General features: G+C 33.4%; 2 protein-coding genes and 1 long non-coding RNA gene across 4 annotated transcripts; 2 read left to right on the top strand and 1 right to left on the bottom strand.

The window, feature by feature from the left end:
* Positions 1-3,805: 3,805 nt before the first annotated feature.
* LOC105127793 (V-type proton ATPase 16 kDa proteolipid subunit) lies at positions 3,806-5,897 on the top strand. The gene is made up of 3 exons (XM_011029213.1): positions 3,806-4,151; positions 4,294-4,579; positions 5,546-5,897. The coding sequence occupies exons 1-3, from the start codon at positions 4,073-4,075 to the stop codon at positions 5,676-5,678; spliced, it is 498 nt and encodes a 165-aa protein (XP_011027515.1). The 5' UTR covers positions 3,806-4,072; the 3' UTR covers positions 5,679-5,897.
* Positions 5,898-7,468: 1,571 nt separating this feature from the next.
* On the top strand, positions 7,469-10,146 carry LOC105127791 (uncharacterized). 2 transcript variants are annotated; one of them, XR_842699.1, is made up of 4 exons: positions 7,470-8,224; positions 8,308-8,899; positions 9,522-10,034; positions 10,068-10,146. It is a non-coding gene; the product is annotated as an uncharacterized LOC105127791 (long non-coding RNA). The 2 variants fall into 2 exon arrangements; XR_842698.1 differs by having other exon boundaries at positions 7,469-8,899.
* On the bottom strand, positions 10,051-13,549 carry LOC105127792 (F-box protein 7-like). The gene is made up of 11 exons (XM_011029211.1): positions 13,388-13,549; positions 12,984-13,070; positions 12,723-12,835; positions 12,170-12,286; positions 11,984-12,080; positions 11,629-11,702; positions 11,349-11,402; positions 11,140-11,241; positions 10,945-11,003; positions 10,376-10,568; positions 10,051-10,251 (listed from the first exon to the last, which is right to left on the bottom strand). Exons 1-11 carry the CDS (start codon positions 13,395-13,397, stop codon positions 10,192-10,194), a joined length of 966 nt encoding a protein of 321 aa, XP_011027513.1. The 5' UTR covers positions 13,398-13,549; the 3' UTR covers positions 10,051-10,191.
* Between the last annotated feature and the right edge of the window lie 560 nt (positions 13,550-14,109).

The raw sequence follows: 14,109 nt of genomic DNA, 5'->3' as shown, positions 1-14,109 counted from the left end.
AAAATATATAGAAGGTATTTATAGTATTTGAAAATATAATAGGTTATTGAAAGATTTATTTTTATATACTTATGGACACAAGAATATAAAAATTTCATATATTAACATTTTATATTAGAAATCATGAAAATAAACAGATAAAATTTTATAACACAACATATAATCTATAATGATTTCTTGAGCCTTGATTCTTTATATTAGACATGTTATCATACTTATGATTAATGAGTATGGAAGCAAGTCAAACCCATGCTCGAAATTGATAGGTCAAGAAAATCGATTTATTTTAACTTAAAAGGTAAATGAATCTAATGATTTTGACATAATAGCTCTTTAAACTTGTATTTACCTATACTTGGTATATGGTATGACCTAAAAATATTAGATATGACAATTTATCAAATTTGTATTTATTCAGATTCAATACATAGCTAAATCTAAAAATATTGGATCTAGTAATTCATCATAATCATGTCCATTTACACTTAAGGATGTTTGGTGTAATAATTTACCAAAATGTGTTCGCTTAAGCCCAGTATCTAATTGAATCTTAGGATACCAGTCTAGTTAACTTTTTAAAATAATTATGAAAAATTATTTAAGAAAAAAATACATTTTTTATTAAAATTATATCTTATAATTCATGAATTTTTTATTTTTTAACAATATTTTTTTTATTATCAACACCATTAATTTAATAGAAAACAACTTTTTTATAGGAAAAAACTAGAAAAAAAAACTAGGATGATTTGAAAAGGAAATAGCATATTTTTAAGAAAAAAACAGTTATTTTTTTTTTGACAAAACACTTTTTCATGAGAAGTATTATTTTGTGAGCAAAAACTTATCATGTTAATGAACAATGAAAGTAAACTTAAATTAAAAATTAAAAATATTATAAATTCATCATCTATATGCAGCTATATAAAAAAACAAGAATAAAAAAATTGAAAAATTACATAAAAATCCACAATTAAAATATCAAAGAGAAAAATATTTTATTTTCATTCAATATTAAATAATAAAATATTTTAGAAATTCTGCATAACAGGCTAGTATATAACCATCCACAAATCATTTGATATTATCACTATAAAAAAGTCTCAATATTCTTAAAAATAATAGCATAATTCTTTTTAATCATAAGTACTTTTTTAATCATAATTTAATTTAATTTTAGAAAATCAAGCATTAGTATAATATTAAAATGTTTTTTTAACATCCCAAGACCCCCACAGACACCGATCAAAATAAATCACCAGAGCCATTTCGCAATCAACGGAACGTGGAGAGGTAAAAGTGTACAAAAGGGTTGATTAAAAAAAGTTAAAGAGGAAAAGAGGGAGCACACGGTCGCATTTCATTGTTTCATGAGTGGGTGTGCACTGTTCCCCCCTTCTCTTTTAGAGTTATTCTTCTGCTAAGCATGTCAACATACTGTCCTATGTTTTTTTTTTTAATCTAACTGTCGACAGGCCGTACCAACCTTGATTCTTTGCCAGTTTCGTGGAAGGGCAAAAGGGGCATATTCATTTTCTATATAAATGCAATGCATTCCAATTTGATTTTTTTAATTAATATAAATGTTCATGCTAATTTATATTTAATTAATTTTATATATAGATACGAACTGATAATCTATGATGAGTCAATTTAAAATCTAATTAATTTAACTACATTCCTAATAATTATTCCTATTTGATCATGATCTGCTTTTCTCTGCTCGCTCGCCCACCCTCTTCCATGGTTGTCTGGTTCGATTTTGCCGAATCATCAGAATTAAATTTGTTCTGGCCACCGCTATATTCCTTTTCTTTACAGGTTTATTTAAGGAAACATGCATTATTTCCGGATCATTTATAAACCATCCTGACCATCATCACAGGATTCTTTTCTTTCGTTTTGTTTTAAACGATGAAGTTTAAAAGGAATGATTTCACATTGCAATTATTAATCTTTAAAATACTTTCTCAAAAATAATTTTAGATGTTATTTGGAATTGCATTTTAAGTAATTTTTTTTTAAAATTATTTCTTAAATAGTTTGCTGTTAAAAAAATTATTTTAATATATTTTTAAATAAGAATTATTTTTAAAAAATAATTAAGACACTTTCTAATTACCATACCAACTTCATTGAAAAAACATAAAAAAAGTATGATGTGAAGCAATTTGAAAATATATTTTCATTTGCGTCACCAAACATTCACTAATTAGTTGTTTATTTGTATTCACTTTTTCAGGACGGTATCCACACCCCCCCGAGATCTTAGTCCTTAAGAAACATATGGGTATAATGATACCATGTACAATCCAAAAAGATTGGCGGAATGATTAACGTATCTATACACTTTGATCTCGTATCTATGCACTCTATTTTTTTTAAAAGAAACTGAATCTTAAAGCCACTATATACGAAAATTTATTTCCTTGTACAGGTGCAAGGGTGCAGTACTATAATATTTGGAAACACCATTAAAATTATATTTTTAAAAATAAAATTTTAAAAAGTAATATTTTTATGTTTTTTATCATTTTAATATACTAATATAAAAAATAATTTTATAAAAATAAAAAATATTATTATAATAATATATTCTCAAATAAAAAATATTATAAAAAATAACTATTACCACACTCTTAAATATTCTATTAATAAATATGAAAGTCAATCCATATGTACATTTAACTCTAAAAAAATAAAAATAAAAATGATAGCATGTACCATAGAACTAGGGAGAGGCAATTCAAACATGTATGACACACACATGTTTTTTAGCTGGTCTCGGTATGCATTTTCTAACCAATTTTCATATATCAAGATTAAGTTCACTTAACGAAATCTCAGGAAATTGTCTATATTCAAACTAGTGTATCCACGATAATAAAAATAAAAAATAAAAAATAAATCAGTCAGTCTTTTCTTAAACTAGAATTCGAGATGATAATAGAAAAAAGAAGGGTCAGCGTGACAAGGTTTGTAATTACTTAAAGATGCAGCAGTCACTATGCCTTCAAGTTGTAGATTGTTCAATATTATTATTTATTGTATCACGATATTATACCTTATCATCCAGTAACACATGATCAATTATTTATTATAAAACCAATTTCAAAGTGACTAGAAATCAACCAGGTGTTAACTTGCACCATGTCACGGGGCTAAATTATACTTTTATTACAATAAAAAATTACCAGCAAATGATAAATTATCCAATCACTACGGACACACTCCACCTCCAAAGAAATTGTTCCTCATCCTCATCTAATCTAATATTTCTAATTTTAAAAAAAATACAAAAAAACCCACCAAGGCCAACTTTGATTTTATTGATTCCAATGGTATCTTAGTTATTTTATTGTATTATTAAAATATAAAAAAATTATTTATCTATAATCAATCATTAATAACTAATAAGCTAATGAGCATTATAAAAAGATCTAAATAGATTTATGACGAGAATAATAAAAGCGTAAAAATACCAGTACGGGGAATAATGTTTCTCTCACAAGCTACAATGAAAATTCCTGATGTTTTAACTTTTTTCTAGTATATTTATTTTCATTTATTATATTCGAAAACTCTTAATTTTATCTTATTATTTAGTATTTTTTTAAGGCAATCCAATGACAATGCCCTGGACAGCTTTAACCAGCGACAACAAGCACCCGTGGCCGTGACCGTTTAGGGTCCCCTGAAAGTCCACCTCCCAACATTGCGTCATACGCCCTCTCTCTCTCTCAACGAAGCCCATTTCAAACTACAAAACCATCCAGACTCCAGCCCAAACCAGCTTCATCATTCTACTAGTTTGCCCCCAACGATAACAGTTGATCGAGCTGTCAATCAGGGTATTCTCGTCAAACCACCCCTTCCAGTCTTCCTTCTCGACACACGTGCAGCCACAATCAATCATCCTCGACATCCCGATCAGATCCTCTTACTCCACCTCCCCTCTCAAAACCAGTGAGAAATTAAAACAAAGGAATAACAAAAAACAAGCACAGAGCTCCATCTAATCCAAGGATCAGCATAATCCATCCTCGTCGCGAAACAAGGAAACAGAAGAACGATGTCTTCGACTTTCAGCGGCGATGAGACTGCTCCTTTCTTCGGCTTCCTCGGGGCCGCTGCTGCCCTCGTCTTCTCATGTAAGCAAAATAATTCTAAATCCTTTTATTTAGATAATCCTGTTTCATTACTGATTAATGATTAATTAGTAGCAGTGGTTTTATTTATTTATCTCATCATTTCGTGGAAATTATCATTAGTTAGAAAGTGGTTGTTTTACAGGCATGGGTGCTGCCTATGGGACAGCAAAGAGTGGCGTGGGCGTGGCTTCAATGGGAGTCATGAGACCCGAACTCGTTATGAAGTCAATTGTTCCAGTTGTCATGGCTGGAGTGTTGGGAATTTATGGGTTAATTATAGCTGTTATTATTAGTACTGGAATCAATCCAAAGGCTAAATCTTATTATCTTTTTGATGGATATGCACACTTGTCTTCTGGTCTTGCTTGTGGGCTTGCTGGTTTATCTGCTGGAATGGCTATTGGTATTGTTGGCGATGCTGGTGTCCGGTAAACCTTTTCGACTCCGCTTTCTTTTCTGTTTGTGTGTTTGTTTACTGAGATTTATGATTCATAAGCTTGTTATTTGACTTCAATCTAATCCAGATAGTGGTTTTAGTAGGGATTTACTGGACTTGCGTTTGAATTTCACTTATGGATAAGCATCCCTGTGAACCATCGTGGAACTAGTTTGTTGAAAGATAAGTTTATTGTAGATTTTGTTCCATAGAGAAATAATTCAGCCTGTAAAGTCATTTTCCGAAGAAGTTTAATTCCACATGTAGACGAGGCTAGCTATATTTCCCCTCTTTAGGAAGGAGCCAGCGCAGGTAAATGTGATAGGCACACCCTTTTTTCTTGAAGAGGATTGGTTTTGTTCCATGCTTTGGTTAATTTATTATAATCACTCGGGAATCTGGCTGGATTTTTGTTTGGATCTTGTCAAAGAAATAAGCTTTAAATGGTGGCTTGCTGCCATTAGCTTATTTTTTAAGTTCTTTTTTTTTTTTTTGTTATCTACATAACTATATAATTCGATGGATGGATAATGTCACAGTAGCCATGAATTGGCTGTCTCTGTTTTGCCTTTGGGTTTATGAGATGTAGCTTTGTTGGACATAATATTTTAGTTTAAATAATAACCTTGTTACCTGTTGAGCCCACCTGTATGTCAAAATATATCCCAAGTTTCAGGTCATTGGATGTCATACATGGGAATTTCATTTTGTATAACGGAGAGTCTATCGCTCCACTTGTAATCTTTAATTTTTTTCCTTTTTCCTGGGTTAAAATTTTGGGGTTCTTTTATATTTTTCAAGCTTGGGTGCATGTTTTCCAAGGATATATTGCAGTTGCTTTTCTTTTTCCTCCATAGGTTTTATGGTGGAAATATAGAGTTAATTTAAGTTATACGCACCCGCAAAATGAGATTATAATTTTGTTCGTCGCTGTATTTTCCATTAATTTTTTTTTCAGAGCTAATGCACAGCAGCCAAAGCTGTTCGTGGGCATGATTCTCATTCTCATCTTTGCTGAAGCACTCGCTCTCTATGGTCTCATTGTGGGGATCATTCTATCATCCCGAGCTGGTCAGTCTCGTGCAGAATGAAGAGTGCCAAAGCTTATGGTTTCTTGATGTCCTATATCATGATTTAGAATGGGAACTGAGACTATGTTTGCATTGTTCGATTCAATTTGCTATAATTGCCAAACTCTTGTATACATGGGATTCTCAGCATCCCTGTAATCTTACTATATGATAAACCTCCCTTCTTGCGCTGAATTCGTGAGTTCAAAACAATTCCCAACGCTGATGCCTTTAGAACGATCCTGTTAATCTTTAAAAGCAAGGTTGATTTTCATGCTTATTCAAATTTTCTTTTCCCTGTGAATGAGCATGCATAGGATTTCAATTTATGAAAAGAACTTATCTACTTATTCAAATTGATGACTGGCATGATGCTGATTATAAGCCGTGAACCATAGACCATTTCTGCCGGTAAAAAGAGGGGAAAAAAACCCAGTAGATCAGTCCTTTAGAAATGCAGGCAGATGTCATTCATTTGATGTGTTCACCTTCTATATGCTTTTATTTGAATCAAGATCATTTCCACATACTGGGTTTTTGATCATTTCCACATACTGGGTTTTGACATGACCAGATGGATGGTTCAAGCATTATGACAGGTGACCGTAATTATATTTTTGCAATTAGGCTAATTGTCTTGTGAGGACTGACGTGCTTAATTAAAGCCCTAAAATTTACCCAGATGATGATGGACGATTCCAATTGATTGGCCAAAAAGGAATCATTCCAGCCGAGTGTCGCCGTTGAGAATCAAAAAACCCCACAGGCCATAGAAGACTTGACCAGAATTGACCACAAGGACAGGCGCATAAACACAAGCAGACACGGATAAAGAAGAGAGAGATGGCGGCAGCATCGGCAACAAAAGCAGAGGCAAGTGGAGGAACCCAATGGGTTAATGGGTTTTGTTTGAAAATATAGTTATAATTATTTTTTAAATATTTTTTTATTAAAATATATGTTAATAATATTTTTTTATTTTTTAAAAATTATATTTAATATTAGTATATTAAAATAATTTAAAAATATTAAAAATATATTAATTTAAAATTAATAAAAAAATATTTAAAATATTTTTAAAACATCAAAATAAACAAATACAAAATAAAATAAAAACCAATGTAGATTTGAAACGAAGACAAGGAAGCATATATTTGTTTCTGTGTTTTAAAAATGTTTTTAAAAATATTTTTTTTATATATTTTTTTATAAACTTTAAATTAATATATTTTTATTATTTTTAAATTATTTTAATATAATAATATTAAAAATAATTTTTTAAAAAATAAAATCATATTATTAATATAAAAAATTATTTAAAAAATAATAACAATCATATTTTCTATGTACTCGTATGTGATGGGAAAGTGATCGACATTGCATTCCTATGGGCCACGTTCCAAGAGGGGATTGGGCATGGCTTATCATCTCTGCGTTGCAGCCTTCAATCATGACAAGTCCACTCCACGTTTATCATCCCCACTTGCTCTTATGTATCCTGTAAGGTCAATCACACCCCTATCTTCTTAGCATGCCTTTCTGGGCCTTCTTTTTTCTGCAGTCTTTGATACTTAATTTTATTCCCCTCTTATTGCTTTGGTGTTTTTAATAGATAAATGCAGAAAAACATGGATGATTGGGGTGTCTGTGGGATGAAGGTAGTGGTGAGCAGTGTTTTTTTTTTTTTTTTGAGATCCATACAAAAAGCAAGAAAAAACAAGAATTTTAGTGGTAGTTTTTGTGCATTAAAAAAAATTGGTGAGTTGCACCCTTTTTTTTTTCTCACAAAAAGCAAGAAAAACTTTTTTGTTCATCGCTGTATTTTCCATTAATTTTTTTTTCCAGAGCTAATGCACAGCAGCCAAAGCTGTTCGTGGGCATGATTCTCATTCTCATCTTTGCTGAAGCACTCGCTCTCTATGGTCTCATTGTGGGGATCATTCTATCATCCCGAGCTGGTCAGTCTCGTGCAGAATGAAGAGTGCCAAAGCTTATGGTTTCTTGATGTCCTATATCATGATTTAGAATGGGAACTGAGACTATGTTTGCATTGTTCGATTCAATTTGCTATAATTGCCAAACTCTTGTATACATGGGATTCTCAGCATCCCTGTAATCTTACTATATGATAAACCTCCCTTCTTGCGCTGAATTCGTGAGTTCAAAACAATTCCCAACGCTGATGCCTTTAGAACGATCCTGTTAATCTTTAAAAGCAAGGTTGATTTTCATGCTTATTCAAATTTTCTTTTCCCTGTGAATGAGCATGCATAGGATTTCAATTTATGAAAAGAACTTATCTACTTATTCAAATTGATGACTGGCATGATGCTGATTATAATCCAGTGGCCGTGAAATAGAGACCATTTTTGCCGGTAAAAAGAGGGGGGAAAAACCCAGTAGATCAGTCCTTAAGAAATGCAGGCAGATGTCATGGGTTCATTTGATGTGTTCACCTTCTATATGCTTTTATTTGAATCAAGATCATTTCCACATACTGGGTTTTTGATCATTTCCACATACTGGGTTTTGACATGACCAGATGGATGGTTCAAGCATTATGACAGGTGACCGTAATTATATTTTTGCAATTAGGCTAATTGTCTTGTGAGGACTGACGTGCTTAATTAAAGCCCTAAAATTTACCCAGATGATGATGGACGATTCCAATTGATTGGCCAAAAAGGAATCATTCAGCCGAGTGTCGCCGATGAGGATCAATAAACCCCACAGGCCACAGAAGACTTGACCAGAATTGCCCACAAGGACAGGCGCATAAACATAAGCAGACACGGATAAAGAAGAGAGAGATGGCAGTAGCATCGGCAACAAAAGCAGAAGCAAGTGGAGGAACCCAAGATTTTGTGGAACGAGAACGAACGCAGGTTTGAAACCGAAGACAAGGAAGCATACGGAAGATTATGTCCTCGTATGTGATGGGAAAGTGATCGACCTTGCATTCCTATGTGCCACGTTCCAAGAGGGGATTGGGCATGGCTTCTCATCTCTGCGTTGCAGCCTTCAATCATGCCAAATCCACTCCCATGTTTATCAGCCCCACTTGCTCTCATGTATCCTGCAAGTTCAATCACCCCCCAATCTTCTTAGCATCCCTTTCTGGGCCTTCTTTTTTCTGCAGTCTTTGATACTTATTTTTTTTCCCCTCTTATTACCTTGGTGTTTTTAATAGATAAAGGCAGGAAAACATGGATAATTAGGGTGTATTTGGGATAAAGGTAGTGGTGGGTAGTGTTTTTTTTTTTTTTTGGGGTCCTTACAAAAAGCAAGAAAAAACAAGAATTTTAGTGGTAGTTTTTGTGCATTAGAAAAAAGTGGCGGGCTGCACCCCCCTTTTTTTTTTTAAACTCACAATAAGCATGAAAAACTTACTTAAAATGGTAATTTATTATATATTAAATTGGTTGTACATTAAAAAAGATTTAACCACTCTATAATGTAACTCTATTTCTAGTATTTATGAGAATATTTTGGAACTCAATACAAATCATATTTTTTTTAAATTAATTTTTTATAAAAATTAATTTTTATATAATGTTTTGAATAATTTTAATATATTAATTTTAAAAATTAAAAAATATTATTTTAATATATTTTTATATAAAAAACAATTATAAATACACTCCGATTAAACTGAGATGACCTGCTGTGCCCCCTCTGAATTGAAGGCATGTCAATTTCTGCGATCTTCAATCCATTTCGACAAGGATTCAACTTCAACGTTTTTATTGACAACTGATTTGCTACTATGTTATTAGAACCATTTTTTTTAAAAAAAAAAAAAGAAGGAAAAGGCTCCTTTGTTTTGCTGAGGCATCCCACTGATGCTGCTTTATTTCTTGGCAGGACACTTCACGGAACCCATCTTGGAATCCTCGTGTACTCTGAAGGTCTCAAACCTAGCATGTAACCTGGAGCAACGTTTTTTCATCGTTTTTAGAATTTTGAAGAGCAATTAACTTAATCACATAAATTATGAATAGCAAAGGCATTGGAGTTTGGGACACGCCGGATTTATTTTGTATCTGTTTAGTGTCCAATCAATGGTTTGGGAAATGCATACCAAGAACGTCATGAGCAGCGACTGCAGCACAGGAGCAGGCTGCCTCGCTTGTTATTTGCAATTGGCATCAGCGATAATTACGATAGTTCATGAATCTTTGCAAACTTCCCTGAAGAGGAATTACAGCAACCTGATTGTTTTCTTGATACGCTCGCGTCCCATTTTCCTACACTTTTCACCATTTCCCCCCTTGTTAAGAAGCTGAGAATTTAATTGTCAAATGTTCGTCCGCTGCATCTGATCAGGAATCCGTGATGAAAGCAAATAACAACAGTTGGTACACAACACAACACAACATTAAAATAACAACAGTTGGTACACAACACAACATTTCATCTGATAAATACAAATTTAGTTCAACGAACACAAGGCAAAAAAAAATATAATTCACCATATGATACAACATACTTCTTCGGTATAACTACATATTTACAAATGATAAGGATCCCGATTCTAGCCAGGTACATAATAATCCATCTTTTCCACGGGCAGGTTCAAAACTGATGCTTCCACCTATACAGCACACAAGGTCAGACGTTTTAAAAAACAGTCCAAACATAAAAACTAGGAAAGAACTCGGTAACTTTTAAAGCTTCATACAATACGCTAACAGCAACACATCGAACTCAGTACATACCTCTTCAAATGGAACAAATGCGAAAGGAGCTAGACCCCTCTGGTGTGATATCCGTGAAATCACACTCTCTTGCAACTCAACTGGTCCAAGAATGTCCGCCCCTGGCTCAATTATCCCATCACTGTTCACTTTACTTGTAGAAAGTGAGAGTAAATCCATCCTATTGTTGGCCCCTAAAGTTGTCCCCCTCAACCTGCAACAAAGTAATAAACAAAATGGCATAAAATAGAGAAAGGAGCTCCCCCAGTTTATTACATAAATTGACTCTTAAACAATTTCATTTGTTGTGATATTCATTTTGGTCCATGTACACCAGGTCCGCATAAATTTCCGTTTTTAATATAGCATGACATGAAGTTGAACTTATTTGTCAGCGACTGTACCGACACATCACCCACCATCTGTGAGCGTCCTTAAAGTCTAATCAAAATCAAAGGAGAAAAAAAGAAGCTCTTCTATCACCCATAAGCCATGTAGAACCCACGCAAGAACATATGCTTCTCTTTTCCATTCATTAAACGAGCACAAAATGTGGATGCATAACATATCAAGGCTAGAATGTCCAGTACCTCAAGCAGGCTCTCCACATGGTGGGACACAAACCAGGGTACATGAAAGTGGCTTCAACCTGCAACGAACAGGTTCTTTATGAGAAGAGATGTCGTTGTAGATTGTGTATCTACGTAAAACCTGAGTAATGAAAACTAAATACACAAACAGAATATGACGGACAAAATTGTTTGCAATCTCAAAAAGGACCGTACCTTGTCATCTGTCAGTGTGTAGGGGCCACTGAAAACACCATCTGTTTTAGAAGCACGAAAACTCATGCATTTCACAACTTCCTTTACTGTTTGACCAGAAGTCTTGACAATAAAAAATAACAGTCAAAATGATTATTATCAGACACAGAAAAGCAAGAAGCCCACATGATATATGCACGGTGTACTTAAATTAATTGCAGGATTGCTACCTTGTAAAGGAACCTGCCAGAAGGAAAAAATCTCATGTAACGGTAGTAGCAAACCTACAAAAGGAGAGCAAAAAAGTTAAAACAGCAGTGATTAAGAGGAGGAGGAAAAAACGTGTACAAGCATCTTTCATTTCCCTTTCCAAAATATTCCTCTCAGCACCACTGCTTAAATCTTCTCCATGCAGTTATACATGCAACCAAGTTTCATGAATTGGAACTGTAATCATACACTGAATCAAATCAACTAGAAGTGTCTTATCCAAACATGTTACAAGCATACCAAGTGAACTGGATTGGTGACGGTCCACTCTCGCACGCCAGCATGAATATAGGTGTTCCTACTGACATAGAGACCTGACATGTAAAAGAAAATTACATTTGAAGGTTATTTTGGAAGCCCCCAAAGTAAAGAAGTTGAGATAAAAACAGAAGTTTGGATAAGTTCTTCCTTTTCAAAATAAGAATTTCTCAACTTCTCATCATACACAAAATCCATCTTTTTTTAACCTTGTCCAGAAAAGTTCATCGAGTAAAGTATGAATCATATCACCAATGAACTTCCAAATTTTGCAGAAACTAAAATAAGATGCATGTTATTCTAAAACTTAGAACAAGAAAGCACAATCAACTCATACCATCAATACGGATCCTTGGCCTCAAAATCCACATTTTCCTCCACGAGCTCTCATACTTTGATTGCAAAATTTTATAGTTCTCAACCATTCCAGACAGCTACAACAGGATGAAGGAGAAGTACACATTTAAGCTTAGATACAATAACACGAGAGATTCAAAATAAATTTTATAAATGTCTAACTTACCTGCCAAGCCTTTAGGCAAGCATTGCGCCAAAACATGGGGTTACGAAGAGTGTATCTCCATTTTCGACAAACACAAGCTGCCCTTCCCAAATCATAAGGAGCCATTCGTGAAAATACCTGTGCAAGAAAATAAATTTGACTCAGTTACAGCATTCCCTAATCTAAAATGCATGCAAACACAAGTGCTTCTTGATATTGGCATTAGCTAGGGCGGTGAATGAATGGAAATTAGACCAGGTAATAGTTCCTCGATCATGTTTCATTTTCAAGAAGAACTTAATCATCACCTCTAAATGTTGTGAGCCATGGCAGATTATCAAATTCTACGAAGTACCATGTCCAATACTATTCATTGAAGTCACACTGAGCATACCTGTCAATCAAGCAAATAAACCCGATGCAAACATGATTTAAAACGCACACCAACCAAATCCAAATCGTTTTGAATGGCAAAAATGGGACGAAGCTGCCGATGTTATCTCTTTATTTAACACATGTAATCCAGAAGAAAACTTGTGAAACATATTAATTGTTCATTTTTGATGCGCAATACCTCAAAGAGCAGCTCATCGGGCAAGCATCTGTGTATCAACGCTGGATCAACATTTACCCTTCTGCTAGCACTTCCGTATGGTGCAACAGGTCGAACATTAACCCCATAGAGATCTGGAACACAAACATTCAAAAGAATCCATACAAAACAGATTTTAAAAAAAAAAACAATAATCTGGAACACAAACATTCAAAAGAATCCACACAAAACAGATTTTTTTAAAAAAAAAAAACAATGGAAACGTTGGGAACTGGGCATTACCGAGCCACGGTCTCTTTGTAACCAAGTACTGCACAGTCTTCAACCGCAGAGCTGTCTCGAGCTCAGCAGGAATTTGTAATGCAAAATCTGCCAAAAGCCCAAAACACAAAACTTAATTGTATTCTAATTATCTAAGAGAATGGAATAAAATATTAATGACTTTCTTTTATTATTATTATTATTATTATTTTGCCTCATCAGAAGATGTTAACGAAGAATAATAATGTGGGACCTAAAACAGTACAAGTCCGCCCAGAGATTTAAACTTTTGATCTTTTCTTTCTCCTTCATGCAAAATCCGATAATCGAATTACACAAACCGACTTACTTTTACAATAGAACCATCGATTGGCGATCGGTCAAATCATGAAACTGGAATGGCAAAATTGAAATTAAGAGATTACCTGAACTCATGTGGATTGAGACATGGGGATGGCTCTTCTTCTTTTCTTGCTATGAATATGGATAAAGCCCCTTTTCCCTTTCTGTTCCTGGTTTTTCTTCGGGAAAACGAGGAAGCGAGCAAGAATAGTGGTAGGAAATGTTGTGGTGTGGCGCTACAAGTTACCAAACGCTGACTGTGAGATCTTGTTCAAATTGATGTCCGATTCGATGCTCGTGGACCCCACGATTTTTACCATGATATTGGATCGGTACGATTTTCTTGCATATTGTTTCGAATTTAAGCAATATATATATATATAACATTTGATATTTTATATTTTATATATCATAAATCTCATCCATTTAATCTTTTCTTGCCCAGATGGGTTAAATATATAGGGTTGTTTAGATATTATAAATATTTAAAACTTTAATTTATATAGTTAATTTTCATGTGTTGAGAGTAATTAAAATTAAAATTTAATAAATTAGCTAAAGATATGTAATAAATAATTCATGCTTAATACATCAACTAAATTATTTAACTAAAACAAAAGAATTAATTGAAAAAATTATAATAACAAATTAAATTTTAAACACAAAAAAAAAAATATAATAAGTTTTGAACATTAAGCATCACATATCCTTAAGTATCAATATTGGAGCAATTAATATCACATATTTCCTGAATTAAGTTTGTGAAATACAAGCACACACGGTGAAGTTGATCGTGGCAAATTTC

This window comes from Populus euphratica, unplaced genomic scaffold, assembly GCF_000495115.2.
Source record: "Populus euphratica unplaced genomic scaffold, PopEup_1.0 scaffold93.1, whole genome shotgun sequence".
Taxonomy (NCBI): Eukaryota; Viridiplantae; Streptophyta; class Magnoliopsida; order Malpighiales; family Salicaceae; genus Populus; species Populus euphratica.
The sequence above is the reverse complement of the archived record's forward strand: the minus strand, read 5'-3'. Positions and strand labels throughout refer to the sequence as shown.

What these genes read in the sequence shown, in the direction of transcription:
- LOC105127792 (XM_011029211.1), bottom strand. An exon ending in ATGTGGAGAGCCTGCTTGAG is followed by an intron (nt 10,569 to 10,944) that starts GTACTGGACATT and finishes ACTTTGTTGCAG; the next exon opens with GTTGAGGGGGACAACTTTAG. An exon ending in CATTTGTTCCATTTGAAGAG is followed by an intron (nt 10,252 to 10,375) that starts GTATGTACTGAG and finishes TGTGCTGTATAG; the next exon opens with GTGGAAGCATCAGTTTTGAA.
- LOC105127793 (XM_011029213.1), top strand. Translation starts at nt 4,073, where the DNA reads ATGTCTTCGACTTTCAGCGGCGATGAGACTGCTCCTTTCTTCGGCTTC. An exon ending in TGCTGCCCTCGTCTTCTCAT is followed by an intron (nt 4,152 to 4,293) that starts GTAAGCAAAATA and finishes GTTGTTTTACAG; the next exon opens with GCATGGGTGCTGCCTATGGG. An exon ending in GTTGGCGATGCTGGTGTCCG is followed by an intron (nt 4,580 to 5,545) that starts GTAAACCTTTTC and finishes TTTTTTTTTCAG; the next exon opens with AGCTAATGCACAGCAGCCAA.